A 24789-nucleotide genomic window follows, 5' to 3' on the forward strand; every position below is an offset into this window, starting at 1 on the left:
TTTAAAACATTTTTAAACATACTAAGTTCAGTTAATAATGATAATAGACATTTTGTTTATTTCCCTGAAATAAAACTCCTGTAGTGCTTTAAAAAATCATCTAAATTCAACGCATTTATGTATGAATTAAAATTTATCGCCAAAAAGAAATGTACGATAATTTTCCAGGAAAATCGAAATTTTTTTGGCTTAGATACGATAATTTCAGATTTTCGATCTGGCAACGCTGAACTGCGTAGTTATCAGTCATGTAAAAGCTCACTAATAAAGATTATTATTATTCATAACTAAGTGTCAGTTTGATCGATAAGCACCGACATTACAATGGCGACGGAGCTGTTTCGCACCGACATCACATTTAGTAGTCACAGTATCTTCTAGAAGGGCAAAAACTACCTCTTTTCGGTGTATGAAACTTTTGTAGAAACAGTGTTGCTATAGAAATCTTGAAATTTTGAAAAATGTTTTTCCCGATAAAATGCCGATAAAAGGCAACAATAGTTAGGATTCCGTTCTCCCTGTTCACGGTAAATGAAATGTGTATCGGTGGTTGGCATAATTTCGAGGCTGAAGACAAACATATTTATAAAAATTAAAAGGGAACCATAATTTAATAACTTTTAGCAAACTATTTAAAACCAACTGGGTGTCATCAACCAGTATGCGTCAGTAGCAAGTAGTTTGGAAAACATACCGAAATCAACCAAATATCGCCATCTTAAGAAAATTCCTGGTAATCCAACCGCTCATGATGATAGGCAATCACGAAGTAAGAAATGTTTTCATGGCCGGATAAAGACTTTATGAGGCCCTAGGCCCAAGTTAATTTTGGTGCCCCCCTTTCAATAGCGAGCGAAGCAAGCTAGGCGCTTCCTCAATTTATAATTGAGAAATGGAAGGAAAATTCATTTCGCTGCCAGATTTAGTATGTCCGTCAGAGAATGTGACAATCAAACATTTTTGGTTCATAGGGGTGGCCGCAGTTACTAAAATTACTCCGGAAAATATTTTGTGAAAAGCAAATGATTAAAGTTTTGTACATTTTCGAACCCTCTTGGTGCCCCTTGTAGGCTTGGTGGCCTAGGCCCAGGCCTATTCGGCCTATTGGTTAATCCGGCCCTGAATGTTTTGATAAATAAAATAATACTCCAATTAATTTTAGGTTGCTTGTTTTATTTTAAGTTATTCATTGAATTTCTTATATTATTAAATAGCGGGATCTAATGATGAGACTAATTATTTACTGGGATATCAAATTATAAGTTTAAATGAAACTTACCACGAAGTAAATCAGGAAATGCAGCAAGAAGAGATTGGAATATTTTGAAATGAATAATCCTAGCGATTCTAATGTTCATAATGGTGGTAATGACAGACCTTGTCAAGTAAAAAATAATTGGGAATATCCGGAAATCGACGAACCTATGAATTATATTTCGGACGAAGAAAATAACGTGGAGAATGAAGCTGTTGTTGATGATGGGAACACGCCATTGTACCCGAATTCCTCTTTAAGCGTTTGTGAAAGTTTAATAGCGGTATTGTTATTTATTACTCGTCACTCTTTAACTAGACCTATTATCTCTCATTCATTAACATTGCGGTCTACCAAACTTATGTAAAACAACATTGTACCTCTTTCATCAATTTTTCAAAAAGTTTAGCTTTCCACATAAAACACACAAATTCTGTTATAAATGCCTAATTGATGACTACGACGAAAACCAAGTTTGAAAATTGTGTAGAGCGGATTTAAAAGACGAAAGAAATATATCGCATCTGGTAGAAATTAATTTTACTAGTCCGCTATCTACTATGCTTAATCGGCGCGGTGTTTTTCGAGATCTGCAACATAGATTTAACAGAACTGCTAATACCAGTGGCCCTTATTCGCTGGAGTTTGTATATGTCCTGAAAAGCCCAATATGAACATTACCTTTAATACCTTTCACCATTTATTTGAAAAACTTGGTAGACTGTTATGTGGCACTTGCGAAGTGTATGTTTTTGAACATGACTCATTTTATTGGTGCTCTTGGTTGCCCCAAATGCTCCCAGAAAGGCAAACCGTTATGCCACGTTTATCCATTTGATAAGGTAAAAATAGATAAGCCATACAGAAGCCATAACGAAATGGTTGCAGCTCATGAAACGAGTAGAACCATATTAGGAGTAAAAGGACCAACTGTTTTGTCAAGTCTGGTCTCTGATATCATGAATTCCACCGCGAAAGACTCTATGCATACTATTTATTTGGGAGTAGCCAAAAATCTGTTTGGTTTATGGTTTGAGCCACAGTTTTCAGAATTTGCATTTTCAATATATAAAAAGAAGGCAGAAATTGAACCAAACCTTTTAGAAATAAGACCTCCCGATTTCGTTCAAAGAGTTCCTAGAGCTCTATCCGAATCAAGCTACTGGAAAGCAACGGATTGAAGAAACTGTTTTTTTTTTATTATTCTTTACCTTTGTTATATCAAATATTGCCTCAAGAATATTTAGAAAATCATATTCTTTTGGTCAAGGGAATTTTCATCTTGAACCAAACCAAAATAATTGTAGATGAAATTAAGCAAGCTAAAAAAATGCTGGTGCAGTACGTAATGGATTATGAAAAGCTCTACGGTAACCAATTTATGATGGCCAACGTTGCATTTCGCAGATTCTGTTTATTATTTAGGACCATTATGGGCCACTTCTTCTTTTTCTTATGAAGATAAGAAAAGGATAGTGTTAAATTTTTTCTTAGTCAGATTGCAAATGCAATTAACATTTTATTGCATATTCCATCGTTTATGGAAAATATGAATCTAGAGTCAAAAGTTTATAACTTTTGTACGAAACTTACAAGGAAAGGGAAGAATTATAAGATACTAGCTTTAATACCCGGGATCTTAGTTTTAATGGATTAGATCTGATTTGTACGTAAGAAAGGTAAACGCTGTAGCAAAAACCCAACACGCGTAGCAAAAACGTAAAACACGTAACACGCGTAGCAAAAAGTCCTGAACTACTTGAAAATCCCAACTAAACCTCCCCTTCTAGAAGTCCCTTTCTTTCACACAACTCCCCTTTTACGAATTTTAATTAGAAGTATTGTTTTATATGCTTTAATTATTTAAACACATAATCTAACTTTAACTGCAGCTAAAATAAACAGAAGCATTTAAGACCTTATTAAGTCTTATTTTAGTGTAGCATTTATATTCAAAAGTCAGTATTGTCAAGCTTTATTTAAGACTATTTTAAGGTTAAATATAGAATATTCAAAACTGTATTTTAAATGTACACCTAGGAGTAATAAGTTCTAAACTTTAAACGGTATTTAAGACTCATTTTGGTCTTATTTTAGTGTTATTTAAGTGTCAATTTAATCGAATATGAGACTGAAAGGAATAGCGCTATTTAAGAGTAAAATAAGTCTTATTTGGGTGTTAAATTTAGTCTTAAAATACATGCTTTATATGAGACATATTTAAGGTACAAACAAGTTTTATTTACAGTTTGTAGAGTCTATTTTCTGCGTATTTTTATTTCAGACTAAAAGCTTGCTTTAGTCCCATTCGACCGAAATCCCATTCGACCGAAGGCGGTTTTTGAGGTGTCCCATTCGACCGAATTCCGCCGAAACGTGCGGTTTTTATGTGTCCCATTCGACCGAACGCTTTTATGTGTCCCAATTTTGAAAATAAAATGGAATGAGCATGAATTATATTTTTATCTTCACCTAGTCAAGAAAAGTAACTGAACCAAAACTGAAATAGTAAACTTAACCAACTCTAACCTAACCTAACCTAAACTAACCTAACCTAACCTAACCTAAACATGGATCTTCGATAGTACATACCTTATAAATAAAATACCAAATCACCCCGCCAATTGGGCTACATTTTAAAATTCTTTCGGTCGAATGGGATTCGGTCGAATGGGATTTCGGTCGAATGGGAATAAACGAAGAGCTTACCTCAAAAAGACTTCGTACTTTTTTATCCTTATTTTATCCTTAAATAAGACTTCTTTTTTGGTAATTGTCGCTTAGTTGCTACAGTCAAAATTCTGGATGATAGGACTCCGTAAGGCCGTCCGAAGGTGCTTGCTAGGTGTTCGACAACAGGCGAAGACAGTCACTCCAGGGCTTCCACATTTGATACCTAAAATTTCGCTCTTGTGATAATTTCGTTAAACTAAAAATCCCTTTTTTCCCTTTTTTGACTTTGAAATTCCCATATTTTATCCCTCGCTATCTGGGTTGGAAAGAGCCAGCCAGACTAGTTTAAAACACCCTTGTTTAAGCCTGATTTAACCACCGAATAAAATCCATATTTAAAACCACTTTTTTTATTAAAAATATTTTAGAAATATTTTGAAAAAACTAAAACTTAACCTTCACTTTTTGTCGCAAGTAATGTGAGCTAGATATAAGCAATTAGGGGATATTACAACTCATTTTGCGCGTGAAAATACGCCGCCATGTTAGGGTATAAAAGCGGGTAAATAAGTCTGCTATACCTCACAATGTAACGGTACTGTCACTCGCAAAAACGTAATTTTGAAATCGGGCAATTTGAGCAATGAGAGCTAGATATAAGCAATTTGAGCATTTTTTATTAATGGTTTTAACCGTTTTAAGCCAACGGTTACAACCGGATTTATCCATACTGGATTTTTAAATTTTTAAAAAAGCCGGTTTTTTGCCAACCCTGCTCGCTATATTTTGAGTTTTTAATACTATTGTATATAAATATTAACTTTAATTCTGAAAAGTAGTCCACATATAAGGTTTTATTACTTACATTTGAATAATTTTGTAAAAATATATCCTCAAAAGCCGCAAATGGATATTTATATCATGACTTTCATTACTATCAAGATGACAAGCATTTTAGGAACGCATTAAAAATGTTTCTTTACATCTGTAACTTATAACATATCCATGGACTAAATGTATAATTAGAGTATACTAGAAAAGGCAATGTTATCAGAAGCTAAAAAACCCCTTTCTTCCCCGTTCAAAGAACAGATTTCCCTCATTTTCCTCCGCAATAGGCGGTTTTCCCTCACTTTTCCCGTTTTCCCTCTTAAATTGCATTAATCCCTTTTAGCATTTCGGAAGGTTGAAAAATCCCGGAAAAGGGAAAAATTCCCCGCATGTTGAAGCACTGATTCACTCAGCTCATGGGCGGGGTCGATTATGTAGGGCCTTTCAGTCTCAAGGTCATGAAGGGCCGAGGATGCCGATCTTTCAAGGACTACATCGCCATATTTGCATGTTTCACAACACGTGCGTTGCACCTCGAACTTGTCTGTGACATGTCAACTGCTGCGTTCCTGGCCGCCTTCAAACGCTTCGTCTCCCGAGTCCCGTCGAGGCCAATGCACAGACGTCTACAGTGACTGTGGGACAAATTTAGTTGGCACCAACAAAGAACTTAATTAGTTTATCAAAATAGTCACAACCAACACGAAGGACCAGACCATAGCACGCTGGATGAGTGACGAAGGTATCGTTCCGCACTTCAATCATCCGGCGGCTCCTCATTTTGGTGGACACTAAAGAGAGTCATCGGTGAGACCAGACTAACCTTCGAAGAGATGCAGACCCTTCTATGTCAAGTCAAAGCCTGCCTGAATTATCTCCCTTACCAAAATGGGAGTCTTACTTTAGTCGCTAATTAGTCTCAATGTAGGATCAAGGATTTTTAAGTATTATGTAAGCATAAAAAACTGAGACCAGAATTGTGGGTCCTAAATAAAATCTATTTTAGTCTCAATAAAAGAGTTTTATTATTATATATTTAAATTAAACTCATTTTAGTCTCAGTTAGGAAGACTCATTTCTGGAGACTTGAAAGAAGCTTAATTGAGAGTTGATTATGAGTTACAATATTAGATAAAAATAAGAGTCATTTGAGACTTCAATTTAGTCTCATATGGGGAGACTAATTTCTAGGGACTTGAAAGAGGCTTATTTGAGAGTTGATTATGAGTTACAATATTATATTAAAATAAGAGTCATTTAAGACTTCACTTTAGTCTCATATTTGAAGACTCATATTTTGGGACTTGAAAGAGACTTAATTGTGAGTTTACTATGGGTTAGAATTTTAGATAAAAATAAGAGTCATTTAAGACTTCACTTAAGTCTCATATGGGGAGATTCATTTCTGAGGACTTGAAAGATACATAATTGAGAGTTGCTTAGAGGTAACAATTTGAAGTTAAACTAAAAGTAATCGTAAATTTCATGTTAAACTTCCGACTGGATCCTATTATCTAGCTATTTTGGTAGTGTTATCTAAAATGAGTTTCCCTCACGTGCCGCGCAATTGATATAAATATATGTACATTTGTCCAAACAATACACCAAATATTTCATATGATATACTGTACTATACTTTTAAATTATACTTTTAAAATTATATTGTAGTAAAGTCCAAACCATAGATAAAATAACTTCGTATATAGATGGGAAACTTAATGTTGTAGAAGTGACGCCAGAATTTTGGTCGACATCTGGTGGCGGCACCGGAATAATATTATTTGGTGAAGTTCGCACTACTCGAAGTACGTACTAGAACCTTGGTGTAACGCAATCCCAATTGCAAAGGCTTAAGCGAGCTATATGTATTAAAAGTACTTTTTCTTGAACTGAGAGAAAATTTAAAAAAATAGCACTAAAGAAATAGCATTCAGTAAAGATTTCAAGTTTGTTTTAAACGCTATTTCTGGTATATTTGAAGACATTTACCTTGCAAAATACGTTTATTCCCAAAACTCCGACCTCAAATTTCTCAATACGTTCTACGCTCTTGAGAACACAGCCAACTGGCGCAGTCACTAGATGTCAGGGCAATCTCGTGAGAGTCAGTTTGCCCCATTGAAGTTTCCTATCTATATACGAAGTTATTTTATCTATGGTCCAAACAATGGAACTCATCATGAGTTCAACTATAATGACCCCTTAAGATGAATATTAAACAGGTAATGGATTTGCAACTTGCATCTTGAAGCTTGGTTACAAAATGGTCATACGGGATTGGCTGGCTATATTTGGTTAAGCTAAACTTACTTGAAACCCTCACATACTTAAAATTCAAAATTTTATTATAAAATAACAGTTTAAAATTTTTAAGTCTATTTACTAAATAATATACTTGAAATTCTTCAAATAGGATATTTCATTTCAAGTAAAATTAATTCTAAGTATGAGTGTGTAAAACAACTGAACATCTGAACTGGGTCAAAAATAGCCTAGCATCTAGCACCATCCTTGAAGTCGGGAGATTTTTAAACTTGCAATCCAGCATGGCAGCTGAACAAAGTAGTCATTTTTGATTCAGAATTTGAGTAGCCAGATAGAGGGTCATTATAAAATTAGATATTTAGAATATTATTATTTTTAAAGGACGCCTGAGCGTAAAAACTACCTGCTATATAGCGATCGCCATGCAATAATTGGTGAAGAATTTCACTATAGATTTCAGTGGACTGCTCACATACAGGGCACCCTGGATGTATATTAGTTTTACTGATATCGGCAGATTTCCAATTATAGCTAGAGTTCCCTTACTAAAATCGTGACTGTCTCTTTTAAACTTATAAAGGTTTTATTTAAAGCTGTTACAGTTCCAAATGCAGCCTCAAATCAGATTTAATTCATACTTATTCTGAGACTAATGAGAGTCTTAATTACGGTTTCAAAAATCTTGTAAAATTAAGTTTTAAATACGTATGCAAGAATAAACACATTTAAGACTTTATTTAGACTCAAAACAAGTATGAAATAAGTAATAAATAAGGATCGATGTATTTGGAACTGCGGCTTTAAGACTTGATTTAGACTCAAAACAAGTATGAAATAAGTAATCAATAAGGATGTATTTGGAACTGTGGCAGCTTAAATTAAGTCTTAAATGTGTTTACTCTTGCATACTTATTTAATACTTGATTTTACAAGATTTTTGTACCGTAATTAAGACTCTCATTTTAATAATAATAATAATAATCAGCTAGGCTAATACCCAAGGCACCACCTTAGGCCTAAGTCATCATGCGACTTTTGAAGCCCTTAATTCAGGTGGCCGGGTTACAATGCGTAGGAGGGTGGTGGCAATAATAATAATAATAATAATAATAATCAGCTAGGCTAATACCCAAGGCACCACCTTAGGCCTAAGTCATCATGCGACTTGTGAAGCCCTTAATTCAGGTGGCCGGGTTACAATGCGTAGGAGGGTGGTGGCAAGCCCTGCATGCCACGAGATCGAGCCAACAGCTCCCTACACTAACTATTACCGTTAACCTACACAAGTTTTTATGGAAGGGGAAACCGAAGAACTCGTGACTGTCACGATTTTGGTAAGGGCTTCCACTCACTCCGATGACGTCAGATCCAACCGACCTAGCAGAATTGACTCCTGGACATTTCCTGATCGGGGATTCCTCGAAAGCCATTCAAGAACCCAACCTCACGTCCATCAAAATAAACCGTCTTTCTCGGTGGCAACTCGGACAACAACTACTTCAACACTTTTGGCGACGCTGGCAATCAAGAGTTCCTCTCTCGACTCCAACAACGACTGAAATGGACTAAAAATACTCGTAACCTACAAGTCGGTGACTTACGACGTTAGTTCTACTTAAAGAAGAGCTACCTCCAACCAAATGGAAAATGTCCAGAATCATCCAAGTACATCCTGGCGAAAATCAACTAGTACGCGTCGTCACAGTAAAAACAAGGAGCTGAAACGACCTGTCACAAAACTTTGTAAAAGTACCTTTAGTACTCAAGTTAAAATCCGACATTGTAAGGCGGCCGGAATGTTCAGTCTTAGTTGTTTTTTGAAATTTGTTATAACAATATCTAACGCTTATATAAGGTCTTTTTGTCTAAACATTCAATAAGATATTTTTAGAACTGTATATAAACCCTATAGGATTGTTATTATCAAACAGTTCAACCTTGTAAATAATCTTTTAAAATTAAATAAATAAGTTCAGTATTTTTGGACCGTCGTCAATTCTTTTTGGTATTCTATCACGAACACCTTCTGAAAAGTTTGTTCAAGTACAGAAGTCCAATTCCTTGGCTGTGATTTGCTTAGTAATTAATGAAGTGGTTCGAACAAAGTTGCATTATTTGATCAGAACTTGTCATAATAATTAAGTAGTCCCAATTTGGGACTCCCAAAAAAGGACCTCAACTGTTTAACCGAATTTAATTGCTTTAAATTTTCCCTTCTGCGTACGTAATACTCTAGCGTCCAATTGATATGACCCGAAAAATAAATCTCCGGATTTAAAAATTGACATTTGTCCTTTAGACCGGGAGCTAGCGACGAAACCCTCACGTCATAGTCTATAAAAATATTTACCAGTATATACTAAAGATATTATAACAAGGTTTAAAAAAAGGTTTGTCTTACTTAGCGGACCGGGGGCGTACGCCCCTGTCACCCATTTCAGCAGCGCTACTTTCTGCCCTATTTAATCCCACAAGATATATGCAGCTTTCTTTCTTTAAATTGTAGGTGCGAATCCCCAAAATAACATGCAAAATAATAAGATATAAATTTCAGGGGCTATCACAATTTAAGATAACTGTTTTTAAATTAATTTGTTGACAAAATTTATCCCATTAAATATATACGCAATTTTTTTTTTAAATGCTCGTCTGGACATCCGGAATAAGAAACACAAGAGTAAGACAAAAATTTCGGGGAATTAAGTGCTTTAAGACAAGTATTTTACCACCATGTACCGAAATTTTAAATATAACCTAATACCACAGCCAAAGGCAGTAAACGTTGATTTCGCTTTACAGTTAAAACCTGTTCCAGGATTTTTCACCAAACATTTAAGTTTCATTATTTTAATTTATAATTAAATTATGGTAAATTAATAGTTAAATTACTTTAATGCAAATTACAGTTCAATTATGGAAAGATAATTTTTTAAAGTTGCCTAATAACCCCTAACCACAATTTTTCAATGACTAGACACATTATATTGGAACCAAAAATATTTTATTTAGTAAAGAAAATTAGTCATAATCTGATTCGTCAGAGTCCGAATGTAGCAATTGTTCGGTTTCTTCTTCGTCCCGGTCGTCTGTTAAGCACTCTTCTAAAGTTGGAGGCGCACACGGACCTTCAAACCAAAGTGGTTTCAATCCTTCATTATCGGTATTTTCCCAACCACAATCGGTAGGAAACAAGGGAGAAACAGGATTAGGTTTTTCTGGATTGTTCCAAATCCTGCAGATGTAGTTGCATCTTTTCACTTTTTCCTTCAAAACCTTTCTACATGGCGGAAAGCAGCTAGCCTCAGCGGTTTGTATTTTATCGAATGGTTTTAAAACATTCTTCGGAGCGTATAGGCGTTGAAAAACATTAACACGAGCTTCATTTACTGAATCGCAACGTCGTTCTCCGTAGATTAAGCAAACGAACTTTTCAATTTTACTCATAACCGAATCTTGAACTTCTATTTCGTTTCCAAGAGAGCTAAACGCTTGCTGGATGTCAGGGTGCTTTTCAAGAAGACTGAGAGGTCGTATCTTTCCTCTGCGCGCAAAAGAAGCCGTGTAATCACATCCTGTAAATACATGGAACCCTGGAAGTGATTTGCATAAAGCTGATCCCATTTTCTTAGCTATTAGTGTTAAATCGACAAATCTCCGATTATTTTTAACACCAACATCCATCCATACTGCAACTTCAGGATTTATGGGATGCAAATTCCCCAGAAAAATCACTATGACATCAGTGTCTGATGAACGCACCACTAAGTTTCCCGTTTGGTCTTTACAAAAGTGGGAAAAGTGGAAAAACATTCTAGAATCTGCTTCTTCGTGTTTACAAAGCAAATCATTTCTGAGTACATTTCCTTGCCAACTATATTCGTAACAAAGTTCATCAAATGCAGCGTGTAAAACTCGATTCCTTAGAGTTTCACGATGTTTTTCTAATTTCCAATCTTCAACTAAGAACTTAATGAACTCTTCTTTGAAACTATCGTTTTGAAAGGCTTTTTGTAAATCTTTCGGACGCTGTTGATCTGGGCCTCTTATAACGTATGTGGCCATATTTTCTTGATTAGAATTCCATCTTCTTTTACGTCTTTCGTAATCTTTTATCGAAGGGCTTTTATAAGTATCGAATACTATTGTAACTGCTGACGACCCCAAACTGCACAGCCGTATCAAAATACTTGCTGATAAATCTCCGAAAGTCAGTGGTAGGTTTAGAGGAAGACAATGAAGGAAAAACATGCCATCAACTATCGTTAAATCAACACGTGTAGGGCCTTCAGATTCAACTCGCTTTTCTAGGGAATGCAAAAGCTGCGATTTGTCAGTTTTTTTAAGTGAGCCATCGAGATGCGCTAATGACAATGGTATAGGTGAGAGAGGGTACTGTAAAATGACTGAGATATCAAGGTTCTGCTTTAGCGATAAACAGCACATTCGACCGAAAATACCACTTGTCATCTTCACTTCCAGAACTCGATCTTTGCTTCGACATTTAGCCAATATTCCCTCCGATGCGAAGTTCAAAACCTTTTGACGCTTGATGGGTTTTTCAAACCGCGAGGGAGATAATTCACATTCACGTTGAAAATCAAGACGTAGTTTTTGACCCATGTTTCTTACATTGAGTAAATAATCTTTGGTATTGGAAGAAGCTGCTTTTCCAGTGCAAATGTTATAAAGATTATCGTCTACCACGTCTAAACCGAATGGGTTAATAGCCGAGTCTGCAAATTTTAAAATATTTTTTAGATCTTTAGTATCCTTCAAAATTCTAGACGATCGTAGTTCTGAAGTCACGTCTTCTTTGTTATTTAACCCAACCATTTCTTTAGCTGTGTTAACAATTTTGGATCTTGTGCTTCTTGTGATTGTCCATCGCAATCTAGCTGAAAACGAATTGGTGAACGAGGCTATCCCGGTTAATCTACTGGCCGCGTCTCTATTGACAGTCTGTTCCAAAGTTTGATCTGTAGGAGTTCCTGAGAACGGAACATTAGTACGTTTCACAGAGAGACCACCACTTTTAAACATTTCTTTAAGTCCTGGATGCGTTTCATCAATGTTTAACAGATTGCAATAATACCGTACCATCCATCTTGCGTAGTTGTGGTGATTAGTAGCAAAGAAAAGGTTGGTCATCTGAGGTAGACAGTACGTGAACAATTCGACATCTGCCAATCTGACAGCTCGTGACATTTTTAGGTACAATTTAACCAAATCTACATATTGTATAAAGAACTGAGCCGTCGACCCATGCTTTCCGGTTCTTGTTTCATTACTAAACTCTTGGTATTGCAGGAAAAACGTTTTGATAGCTGGCTCTAAATTTTCATCCAGAGGATTAGCCGAGCGAGTGAAACTATCTTGTAGATAATGACTTAGTTCATCTGGAACTTCGTGCATAGAAGCGAATTGACGGATATGTAAAATTTCGAGCGCAGCGGCCAGGATTGGATGCAGTCTTTTTGCACGATTGAAATGACGACCCGACTGAAAGCCTTTTAATGATCCTTCGGCAAGAACGCCAGTTTCGGTTAAATAATGCGACAGACCAGACTCTTCCATTAATTTTCCAATAGAAGAAAAATATGCCATAAATAAATGGAAAGCTCCGAAATTAATGAAGAGGTTTTCAAAACGTGGTGATTCCATTTCTTGAATCATGTATCCTGCTTTTCTAACTAAATTTCCAGGGTTAGAGGATTTAAGTTTCTCACGCAATGAGATAATTGCCGATTCCGAAACTATTTCTTGACTGTATATAATACTTTGTTTTGGCTTTGAGGAGTCAATTACAATTTTACCCGAGAAGCGCTTAAGAAGTTTATCTTTAAGATGTTGAAGCTGGTACTGACCGTTGTAAGGTTCATCGTTAAATTCTTCTTGTAGAAGCGAAATATAAAGAGAGTGTAATTCGTTTGCTGAAATTACACCCTTTTCGTCAATTACTTCTCTTTGTACTTGGTCTACAAGAAAGGAAAATACTTTCTGATGGGTTTTTCGAGATTCGTGCCAATTTGAAGTACCATACTTGGGATCAGTTTTCTTTTCATGGGCAATTTTGGTGCGTTTTGAGTACGAAGCGTGACAGTAAGGATGGTAACATACTTCTGACGCTACAAAGTCGCGGTCACCGACAAATGTAAGCAAATTGTGATCATTGAGTTTATTTGCTGCTTCACGTATGGATAATTCCAAGCATTTAGTGCAACACTGAATCAATGGTTGTTTCTTGTAGTTAACTTTCTTGTTAAGTTTCCTGCAATAAACACAAACTCGCGGCAAAACTCTATCACCATTGATACTTTCTTGGAAATCGTTATTGTTTTTTTCCCTGGATGAACGTTTGTGAGATACTAAGGGGTTTTTCTTACTGTTGCCTTTGTTTATTACCGCACTGGTGGAAATCGCGGGAAAGTTTTTGTAACAATGGTAATGGTAACCATGTTTGGTGTTGGCAACTTCCGGAAGAATCTCTAGTATCTTTTTATACTTGGAACTTTTCTGCTTCTGACGAATTGAGGCACAGTTTTTAACTTTTTCATAAGATGTTGTTGTAAACTTGAGCACTTTTTCTTTTTCCGAATTATTTCCGATATGTAAAATGCAAACACACTCTTCCTGGTCACTACCGAGTTTTTCGAGAACCTGCTCCATTAATTAAACTATATTTTCATACTATTTAAAAATATTGAACATAGCTACATGGAAAAGAAAAACTATCTAGCTTGCTGCTGCAGTTGCTCGAATAACTTCCCAGAATAAACTGCCGTCCGCTACAAAAGGCGATTCAAAATTTTGGAATGTGGGAAAACCACGTGCAATCGATGCCCATTGTCCAGCGGTTTCTTAGAATAAAGGAGAAGTCTTCTTTCGAAATAAGCCCTTCTGGTATTTTCCAAAGAGTGAAGAGATAGATAGATAACCTATGGGTTCCCGCGTGCTGTCAATTGAGAGTGAAATGCATTGTATATTGAAATGGTAAATTTCGGTACATGGTGGTAAAATACTTGTCTTAAAGCACTTAATTCCCCGAAATTTTTGTCTTACTCTTGTGTTTCTTATTCCGGATGTCCAGACGAGCATTTAAAAAAAAAAATTGCGTATATATTTTATGGGATAAATTTTGTCAACAAATTAATTTAAAAACAGTTATCTTAAATTGTGATAGCCCCTGAAATTTATATCTTATTATTTTGCATGTTATTTTGGGGATTCGCACCTACAATTTAAAGAAAGAAAGCTGCATATATCTTGTGGGATTAAATAGGGCAGAAAGTAGCGCTGCTGAAATGGGTGACAGGGGCGTACGCCCCCGGTCCGCTAAGTAAGACAAACCTTTTTTTAAACCTTGTTATAATATCTTTAGTATATACTGGTAAATATTTTTATAGACTATGACGTGAGGGTTTCGTCGCTAGCTCCCGGTCTACTTATTTAGTTTTAGGCTTGTCCAAAATTTTCCAATATTTTTCAACAGAAGACCATCCTAATAGTCTTAAAATAGAGATATATGCTTTTGGTCTCGAAATAAGGTTTCCATTTGCCACTGAAAAATTACTGACGCCGATGCAATACCAAACGTTAGTCAGTTCAACTGGTAAAGAACCTTGGTGGTGTTCACTACTACACTCTTCTTAGATTCATCGTGTAAACCAAGTGGGCTGTATGATTCCCGTAAATATAGCCTTGAAATACTACGCTGCCTGCTTACTTGGCAAACATGTCGTCTGTTCTTGGATGAGGATATTTTTCTACGTTTTTAACCCTATTAGCAGCTAGGAGCAACAAACACAGCACACCACACAAGGAGAACGCAACCCGTCAAAAGTCGTGCATTTTCTTGTGTACAGTTTTCATTGGTTAGACGCTTTAGCGCCTGCTGCCGTGGGAACTGTACAATTCGGAAATCGTCTTACCCCCCACCCCCGCCCGTAAAACATTCAGCGTAAAGGCTCGTCCAATGGAATTTGTAGACAAGACTGCGTTAGCGTTTTTAAAGGCTAGTTGCGTTCTCCTTGTGTTTGTTGCTCCTAGTTAGCAGGGATTTTGGAGTCACCACAAATTATCACATTACCATTAGGTGTCAGTAAGGGTGCATATCCAGAAAGTGCAATAGGAGTTATAATATTTTCAGCTTCCAATCCTGACAATTAACAATGACCGCCATTGCATATAGAATTGGCCTCTGCTTGTAGAATCTAGGATGCGCGTCAGGCTTTACATATAAGTACACTATCCATTGACTTATAATTGGCTTAGGAGGTATATTAGTAATTTGCAAATTTTACATCTACAGTATATGAAATAAGCCATACTCTGTGGGATTTGTTATAATTTTGATACTGGTTATAATAATATGAATCTGCACAGTGGGTGTCATTAGATATGTGATGCGAGTTTCCCTTGTTAAATTGGCTGAGGTTATCACGTTGATTTAAATATCCATAATGGTAGAACTGTTTTCGTTGATTAGGGTTGCCACGATTATTAAAATTATCATGTTGAATAAAATGTCCACGTTGGTTTACAGTGTTTTGCTGGAAAGGTTTTATTCTTGTTCTATCTTTAATGGTTTTATTCTTGTTCTACCATTCAAGGTTTCATTATTTTTCTATCTTTTAAGGTTTTATTCTTGTTTTACCTTTTAAGGTTTTATTATTGTTCTATCTTTTAAGGTTTTATTCTTGTTCTATCTTTTAAGGTTTTATTCTTGTTATATCGTTTAAGGTTTTATTCTTGTTCTATCATTTAAGGTTTTATTCTTGTTCTATCTTTTAAGGTTTTATTCATGTTCTATCTTTTAAGTTTTAATCTTGTTCTTTCTTTTAAGGTTTCATTTTTGTTCTTTCTTTTAAGGTTTCATTTTTGTTCTTTCTTTTAAGGTTTCATTTTTGTTCTTTCTTTTAAGGATTCATATTTGTTCTTTCTTTTAAGGTTTCATTTTTGTTCTATCTTTGAAACTTTTATTCTTTTTTGTCTTTAAGGTTTCACTACTGCTTATTTGCTTATATGTGTACAGTACCATTGCCAAACGTCTCTTGATCCCAAGGCTAAAGGTTTTACATTAGTGAAGGTTTCAATTCACTATGTTTTGTCATATTTATAATAATCCCGATTCCGTCGCCAATGTTTTGTTTTTTTCTTCTAATTAATAAAGACTTACTTTTAATACAACAGTTGACTTTACAGTACCATTGCCAAACGTCTCTTGATCCCAAGGCTTAAGGTTTTACATTAGTGAAGGTTTCAATTCACTATGTTTTGTCATATTTATAATAATCCCGATTCCGTCGCCAATGTTTTGTTTTTTTTCTTCTAATTAATAAAGACTTACTTTTAATACAACAGTTGACTTTAAAGATTAAAGTAAAGATTTTACAAATTATGTTTCACTTGTTTCTAAACAGACGATAGCCTATCGAACCATCTAGAAATGCGCCTTCGGGTAATGAGAGCAATGAAACTGAAATTATTCTAGGGCCCTGTTCAGTGGCGCCACCTTTAGTTAAGTGTTTAACTTACACAATATGAATTTAATAATTTACGCAACAAAGATTTAGCTTTGGGAAAAGTAATGGTTCCGAAATAGAAATAGTAAGAACTTAAAGTTTTGTGTTGAAATCTAATCCATTCAAGTCGTCTAGCAAATTGGCCAAAATCCTACAGCTGTTGAATAAATCATTTAACGTTTTTAAAATTGGAATGTTAAGTTGAAATCCCAACTTCTCACTAAAGCTTTTCATATTTTGAAAACGTATTTCTTGGTTGACAAGGAGCGCTATGAAACATTAACTGGATAAATTGTCTCCTTATCGTGAATAGGTTCGTGAGACGACTCGTAACCAAATGGGTTTTAACTCTTTCTTCGAAACGTCTGCGGGAGAGCAATTATCAGCAGTAACCGTTTTCAATTCATAGCCTTATTCGTTTGCTGTAATTTAAAAACTTTCGAAACTAATCTCATTGAACTCGATTAAAAATTCATTCATCTTTTCAAATAATTTTAAGGCAGTTTTTAAATTTATGCTAGGTCTTTGAATCACTCAACTAACAAAGTTAATCTTAGTAAAATTATTGAACCATATGCATAAAGTTCTAATAAAGCTTCTAATTTCCTTCGCAAGACCCCAGTTTATAGAATCTACACCGGTTGGAGCTCCAACTGTATCTTCGTACATGCTAGCTATTAGGTCCCCTTATTTTCTACTGCCTGCCAACCCTGTTCCAGACTAAACTATCTATGCGCCCCCTGTATGTTATAAAGATAACTAATATGTTTCCTATATAATTGATTTAAAATTAATTTGAAATCTAAATACCTATTTTTTATTTAATTTATGTATTTCCAGAAGAATAATTGAAAACGGAGAAATACATCCTAATAAAAACAAAGTAATTAAGATTATAGAGAAAAACCATCCACGTGTGTATGCTAAGGCCTAACAATAATATTTTTAAACAGGAATCTTAAGACACATTCCAAAATACAATTTTTTACATTTTTATTAGTGTTTTAGGTATTAAATTATATGGTAAAATAAAAAATTAGTATAAGCAATACATTTACTTTAGTATATGAAATTCAGAACACTTCGCACGAATAATAAACCACGGAAGTCGGAGCCTTGAAATAATTCAGTGGAATTGTATCACTAGTTTCCACCAGATAGCGCTTCCGGCGCCATAGTCTGATTTCCAAATTTCTAAACGCGGGAGTAGCGAGTAAGTGGACCCTTCAAAATCCCAAGCAAACCGTTCTACATTTCGAGTCATTTGAAGTTACGGAAACTTCAACAAAATCATTAAGTAGAAACCCGTTCACCTTAAAGCTATAAACTCTATGTCAGATATAGCCATAAAAATAAAAGTTGTAAAATATTTCTGAATACTTCAGCATCGATATGTTGAATCTGAAAATTAAACGCATTGTCACAAAATGTAGGAATTTAATTCTGTGGAATTTCCTACTTTCATTGTTAGAAAGTGGAAAATATTCGAGAGATGTGCCCGAGGGGTCGGACATTTGCCTGTTTTGTGTACGGGATTTTGGATTTTTAAAAAATCCAAAATTTTTTATTGTGGATTTGTCATACAAAGTCTATAGGAGCAAAATTGGTGGATTTTGGATTTGTGGATTTTTTTCCAAATTTTGTACGGGATTTCGCCAAATGTCCGACCCCTCGGATGTGCCTTCCAAAAACGACCTCAAAAATCCGTACACAGCCTTAAGACTAACAAAATGTATTCTTTTCGGAACTGTTTCATAAAATGAACAGTTTTTTTTATCAGTGAAGTGATAAAATTGAAAACAAGTAGCGAAAGCTCATTTTGAAGTAAACAGGCTAATCTCGAAGTAAGCAGATGTCATTTTACCCAATATATATTTACTCTTTGTACTATATTAAGATTTCTATATATACAGGGTGTTAGGGTTAAGTGTGTCTAGAGAACAATGGTATAAAAAATAGATAAATTATGTTTGTCTAGTTGCGCTTGCAGCACCGGTATATAAGTTTACTGAAACACTGTCTGCTTGTGCATAAGTTCACTAAAACTACGGTATTTATTGAATACAATATTTAAAAGGTATAAAAACCAACTTAAGCGCAGTTTGCCAACATTGTGAATAAATGAAATTATCCCCTTTTCAAAGAGATACTCGTGACTTCAGAACTACACCAAATCCCAAAAAAGCCAAATTACGAATCTCTCATCGATTTTAATAAACATCGTACTTTCTAATTGTCTGACTCCGTTCGTTTCTCCCACAAGCTGCTATTTCCTACATGGCGGATTAATTATTATTAGATCGAACTGATTTGCTTGACACAAGGGCAAATTACTGCTAGTTCCCCGTTATAATGGAAGGAACTTTTCCCTATATATACTCAGCTTAACGCCTGAAACGAGAAAGTACATTTCTTACGTTGACTTTAACGACGTTCAAACGAAATTCAACAGAAAAGCAGAAATGAAAGCTATAATCGCACCAGCTCTTCTTTTGGGTATGTTTTTAACATATTTTGCGTTTCGGATTTTGATATTTTAAAAAACGATTACAGTTTAGATTTTTTAGATTTTTTAAACTACGATTAAGTCTCAGTCGGGTTTCGATATTTATAAACATAATTTTTAGATTCGGGTCCGATATTTAGTTGGTTTATAAGCCGCTTTTGTCTGTTTAAGAATTTTAAAAGCGATGTCCAAACATTGTTGAAAATGAATGTTGTACAAGTGAACTCTGAAAAATATTACTACATGTACTTAAAGCCTTTAAATTATACATATTACCAGGATACTTTCATAAACCCAATAGCTCGTTTTATAAACTAACGTGGCCTTCTTGTTGAAATGTTGCTCTTACGTCACAGTCTCTTACTTTCACAAGCCTACTAGCGCGCGCTACAGTCGCGAGGAATATAGGTTTTTTTAGCGCGCGTGCAAATCGCTCGTGCGAAGTATATACTAATAAAGCTGCGTCTTGTGACGTAAGAGCAAAATTTTAACAAGTTGGGCAACACCACTTTTTATTTTATAAAATCAACTATTAAAATCAACTTTGTTTTTTTAAACCTAATTTTTTACCGGTTCACAAACCACCCATGAAAAAGGTATACTTATTCGCGGATGTGCCTAACTTGAAAAGTACGAAAAAGGGTCAAAACGTAGTGGGTTGATAAACGCTCGTTTTACATTTTCTCAGCGCGTGCGATAATACACAATTCCAGGAGGAAATGCCTGCGAAATCATGAAATCCAAAGTCAACAAAGACCATATTACGGCAGTGTTGATCATCGGTCCTCGTGAAGAACTTTCTTTAGTCCCTACGCCATTTCTAACCTAGGATTTTAATCTTCTGCTTATGGCCTGCGTTCAGCCGAAGCACCGGAGCTGTACGGAAGGTCATGAAAAGTTCGGTACGCCGTTGAGCGACTTTTTTCACTTTCGGTTCCAAGAGACCGGTCCGTGCGCGGTACGCACCGAAGAGACCAAAATAAAAAGCAGGTTCGCTCAGTTCAGTTCCGGTACGTTCTCGGTTCGGTTTCCCAACGAACCAAACAGTGCGAAGTGGTTTCTCGCTGTACGCAGCCATGATTTAGTTCTGATCCCTTTTGTATCTCATCCAGGAGTTTAACTCTGATACATTATTATAGAAAGTAATTAAACAATTTTTGAATCATGAGGATACAATTGAGTGAATGTAAAAAATTCCAGGTCACTAAAAGTCCTTGAATTTTTGATTTTTGGTTAAAACTCCTTGAATTTTTGATTTTTGGTAAAAACTCCTTGGATTTTGTATTTTTTGTAAAATATCCTTGAATTTTGTATTGATTCTTAAAAATCTTTGAATTTGGTTTTTTATGTTAAAAACCCTTGTATTTTGAATATTTGGTTTAAAATCCTTGGTTTTTTAATTTTTGGTTTAAAATCCTTGAATTTTTTAATTTTTGTTTAAAATCATTAAATTTTGTATTTTTGGTTATAAATCGTTCATTTTTTGGAATTTTGTATTTTTCTTAAAATCCTAGGATTTTGTATTTTTTGTTAAAATTCCTTGGATTTTGTATTTTTTGTTAAAATTCCTTGGATTTTGTATTGTTTCTTAAAAATCCTAGGATTTTGGAATTATCTTAAAAAATAAGATTTTTGATTTATTTTATTAAACGTCCGTGGATTTTAAACTTTTTAAATTAAAAATACTTTAAAAAACAATTTTAAAAATTCAAAATCTCGTACGGAATAAAGCAAGTATCCTTTATTAATTTATTATTTATTAAATTTGTATTTGATTTTATTCTTTTAATATCAGCTAGACATTTTATTTATCCATCTAAAATTGTAACGTGAATTACATATCCTAAGGTTTCGTAACTGTAATTCAACAAGTACGGGCTGAGCACTTGTACGTTGCACCCACGGACTCAACCAATGACATCAAAAAATTGTGCCAGGAACAAACGAAAGACGATTTGGCAGTGGGAAATTTGGTAGGCAACCTTTTACTTTTGGGTGCGTTCAGTTCCAATAAGTATGTATTCAAGGTAACTGTGTGAAACAAGAAAACTAAAATATTAAAAATTTACTAATTATGAAAATGATATTATGCAATTATTCTAAAATAAACTGAAATTAATTTTTTTTTTTATATTTAAAAAAAAATGACGAAAAAAAAATATTATGGTCAAGATAATCAACTACACTCCACAAGCACAATAAACCTGATCCTGCTATAAACAGTCAGAGTGGAAAGTAGCTATTTTACTCCTATTCAATCCACTACTCGTTTTCTAGCTCATGCTTAACCTCGATTTAAATCCAATGTTCCACGAAACAAGCCAAACAGTTAACAATTCGCAAAATATTTGACGAAATCTTTGACGAATTACAAAAATCTCCGAGAAAACCCTTTAATTAATTCAGTTAAATATAGTGCATAAATTCACCAACCCCCCAAAAACAAAAACCAACATATCCAGACATTAAGGAACAATTTTCGAATTGAAAAGAAATATAAAGTGAAAATAAAATTCAAAATACAATAAATTTTTCTAAAACTGAAAATCCCAATCTAGGGAAAAACCCAAACGAAGTGTACCTACATCAATATTTCGTACTTTTAAGGCTTCGTTTCGTTACAGAGTCCAGCCAACCCTTGCAAGATTACCTGTCTGAGCGGCTCAAGGCAAATCACGACCAACCAACCGGACGGGGAATACTGCGCACGTACCAACAATGCCCCCACCTCGGTAAGAACCGAATTGACGTCACATAATCGTGGTGCCCTTCTACAAACCCCTTAGTAGAGTTTTCAAAGATGGATCAATGGTCCAAAACCCCTGTCATACTGTACGGAGTGCCAGTAACGGGGAGTGTGAAATGCGGATGAGCATTTTAAGTTACTCTCCCCCAATTATTCTCCCTATTCTTAAAAACACTTTATACTCCCTTTAAAATGAATGCTTAGTCTTCCAATAAACTTCGGCCACTAGTATAGTCCTTCCAACTGATTCTTAGAGAAGTTAGAGAAACGTTGCATTGTCTGATGTGAGCTTACAATTATAACAAATCAGATAACAGACTACCTGTATTTAAGATCAGATATTATCAGATCAGAAAAAAAGGGTGGTGCAACAAGAGGAGCCGGGTTCGATCCCAGATTGTGGCACTGGGTGAACACACGGAACTACTCCTGAGTAACGTTTGCAAGTTCTTTCTCCGCGGGATTAAGGGGTTTTTCCCCGAGTTCTTCGGTTTCCTCTTCCATCAATGCTTGAAGAAGTTAACGGTAATAGTAAGTGTAGGGAGCTGTTGGCTCGCGTGGCATGAAGGGCTATCCACCACCCTCTTACGCAATTTAACCCGGCCACCTGAATGAAAGGCAATTAATGTCGCTAGATGATTTGGGTATTAGCCTAGCTGATTATTATTATTAAAAGAATGGCGTATATTTCAGTTTTGTTACCACGGTAAATGTCTAAGGAGATATGATGATGAAAATTCGGACCAAGGAAAGGTCTGCTGGTTCCTGGGTCTGAAATGGCCTGTTGCGGTAAGGAATTGTCGTCTAGGACATTTAAACTAATAAACTCAATTAAAGAAATCGCATCGCCCACCAGCGCTTCTATCAAATTCAACGCGCGTGAGTAAAAATGTTAAATGTCAATCTTAAAGATATTAGACCTAACTTTGTTCGCTTAGTATATCACGAACGGATTCAATATTTGAGTGGAATTTTTTCCAATATCGAACATGGTGACACGTAAAAGAACCAAACGCGGAATCTACTTTGAGTTAGATAGTTTGTTTGTCCACTGCGTAATTTTGTTTTTGTAAGCACTAAGCCGTTAACTCTTTAATGTAGAAACCAAATCAACCGTGCACTATCCTGTGCATGCCGGAAACTCGGACCAAAGGCACAATTCTGGAGGTGCCGAACAAACAAGGATCCGCCTGTTTCCTAGGGGTAAGAAAACACCCCAACAGCAGTTTATTAAGATAGCAGTGTTCAATTTTGGACGGGGTCTATAGCGGATACGTGTTTGACAATGCGAACTTTTTCTTTAAAGATTTTAATTTTACGAATCTAAAGGGAGCCAGGCATGTCATTGCGACCGACTGCTGTCGTTTCTGTCCCATTTTAAGGCGTTATAGTTGCCCTGACTTGTTTATTTATATATTTAACTTAATGTTCCTTGACTACGCTTATTTAGTTTCACCTTGCATATTTGAACCTGATTTACAGCGCTTCTGCGTAGGTTCGTCTACGACTAAACTTAAGTGGAATGCCACTTTCAATAACAAATGAGTCCCACCTCTTATCTAGTTGATAAGTTTCTAATCTTACTTTCGAGTTGGTCTTTATATGTTTGCAATTTGACATATGGCGCTTCGAGCCAGATTTACAGTGCATCTGCGTAGGTTCATCTACTACTAAACTGAAGTGGAATACCCCTTTAAAAGTGTGCTTAGATCGTTTCCTAGCACTGACTCACTTTCTTTCCGTTTTTGCAGACGAAAAGAGGACAATGCTTCGGAACCAGGTGCTTAGTAAGTTATTAACGACAAGATTCACAAAAACGAACAAGATGTCACGGACATTTTAATACACACAATCGCCCGATGTATTAAATATATTTTAAATATTAAATTTAATTTTGAACTAATTTTCAATCATCCTGTACTTAATAAATCCAAGAGGAATTTTATCGAAATTGATTAATTTGAGTTACCTGGTTTTAAAAATAAGGTAGCGAAAGGCGAACACTGAAATGTAAATTATTTTTTACGCAAACCGAATTTTTGAAGTTAAGTGGCTTTGGAAATATTTTAGCGAAATGCGAACTGTTATTGGAGTTAGATGGCGCCTGTATCAATTGGTACGAAATTCAAATATCACAACTTTGCGTAAGTTGAATGTTGGATACCGCGAGTTGGCCAGAAATCTAACTTAAATTTTTTTTATACATTTTAATTCGAAAATCTTCTAAAATTATTATATGGGCAAATTACCAACTTGTGGGCCCCTTAGTGGCCAAATAAATATTTTGCTCTATTGATGATCTTTTTTTTTTCTATCGATTGACATATCAATGACCCTTCTAAACATTATAATTGAAGCGTTATGTCAGATTCGGCGGATAATTTCCATTACTCCGTGTAACATTGTAACTAAATCAATAAAAAAAACTTTGAAAAACTTCAAATAAGAACAAAATCTGCAAGAAATTGATTAATAGATTTCCAAGAAGCAATAGCTGTAAACCTTCACTTGGACACACGTCCAGCACCAAGCATGTGACTTGATGATTTGTTATAACACCCATAGCTCAAGATGTCTTTTAGTGCCCTCCACCCTGGAGTTTTTTCTATATCCGCCACTGCCTTCGACTTGAACTTACCACTTTAAACTTTGGATAAAAGAGCATAGTTCACATGAAAAAAGAAATTATTTTCTTAAAAACGTGCTTTCGCGGATTTCATATTTGTTTGGGCCAGTGGCTTAAATAACGACACCGTTGGGAACCAGAAGAGTAGGGCCATGGAAGAAGTAGAGAAGGAACGGCGGCCAGAATAGGAAAGTCGGTTCCGAAAATGTTGTTGTCTTCCCTCATTTCAACCCCCTTTTGGTTAGGGCACTCCGTCCTTAATGCGCATTATTCGACGCGCACCACGTCACGAGGCGGAGTCTAATCAGCTGTAAACATTACAATATATCTTTCGCGTGTTTGTGTTGAGCTTCACAAGGCGCAAAG

At 35.4% G+C, this 24789-nt stretch overlaps 1 protein-coding gene across 1 annotated transcript; it reads left to right on the top strand.

Moving 5' to 3' along the window:
* The first annotated feature begins 18962 nt into the window (after positions 1-18962).
* LOC149961137 (uncharacterized) lies at positions 18963-23717 on the top strand. The gene is made up of 6 exons (XM_090168534.1): positions 18963-19041; positions 20900-21024; positions 21676-21783; positions 22491-22586; positions 22899-23000; positions 23549-23717. Exons 1-6 carry the CDS (start codon positions 19008-19010, stop codon positions 23594-23596), a joined length of 513 nt encoding a protein of 170 aa, XP_090024660.1. The 5' UTR covers positions 18963-19007; the 3' UTR covers positions 23597-23717.
* Positions 23718-24789: the final 1072 nt, after the last annotated feature.

Source organism: Leiobunum rupestre, chromosome 1 (genome assembly GCF_980474605.1).
Source record: "Leiobunum rupestre chromosome 1, qqLeiRupe1.1.hap1, whole genome shotgun sequence".
Lineage (NCBI taxonomy): Eukaryota > Metazoa > Arthropoda > Arachnida > Opiliones > Sclerosomatidae > Leiobunum > Leiobunum rupestre.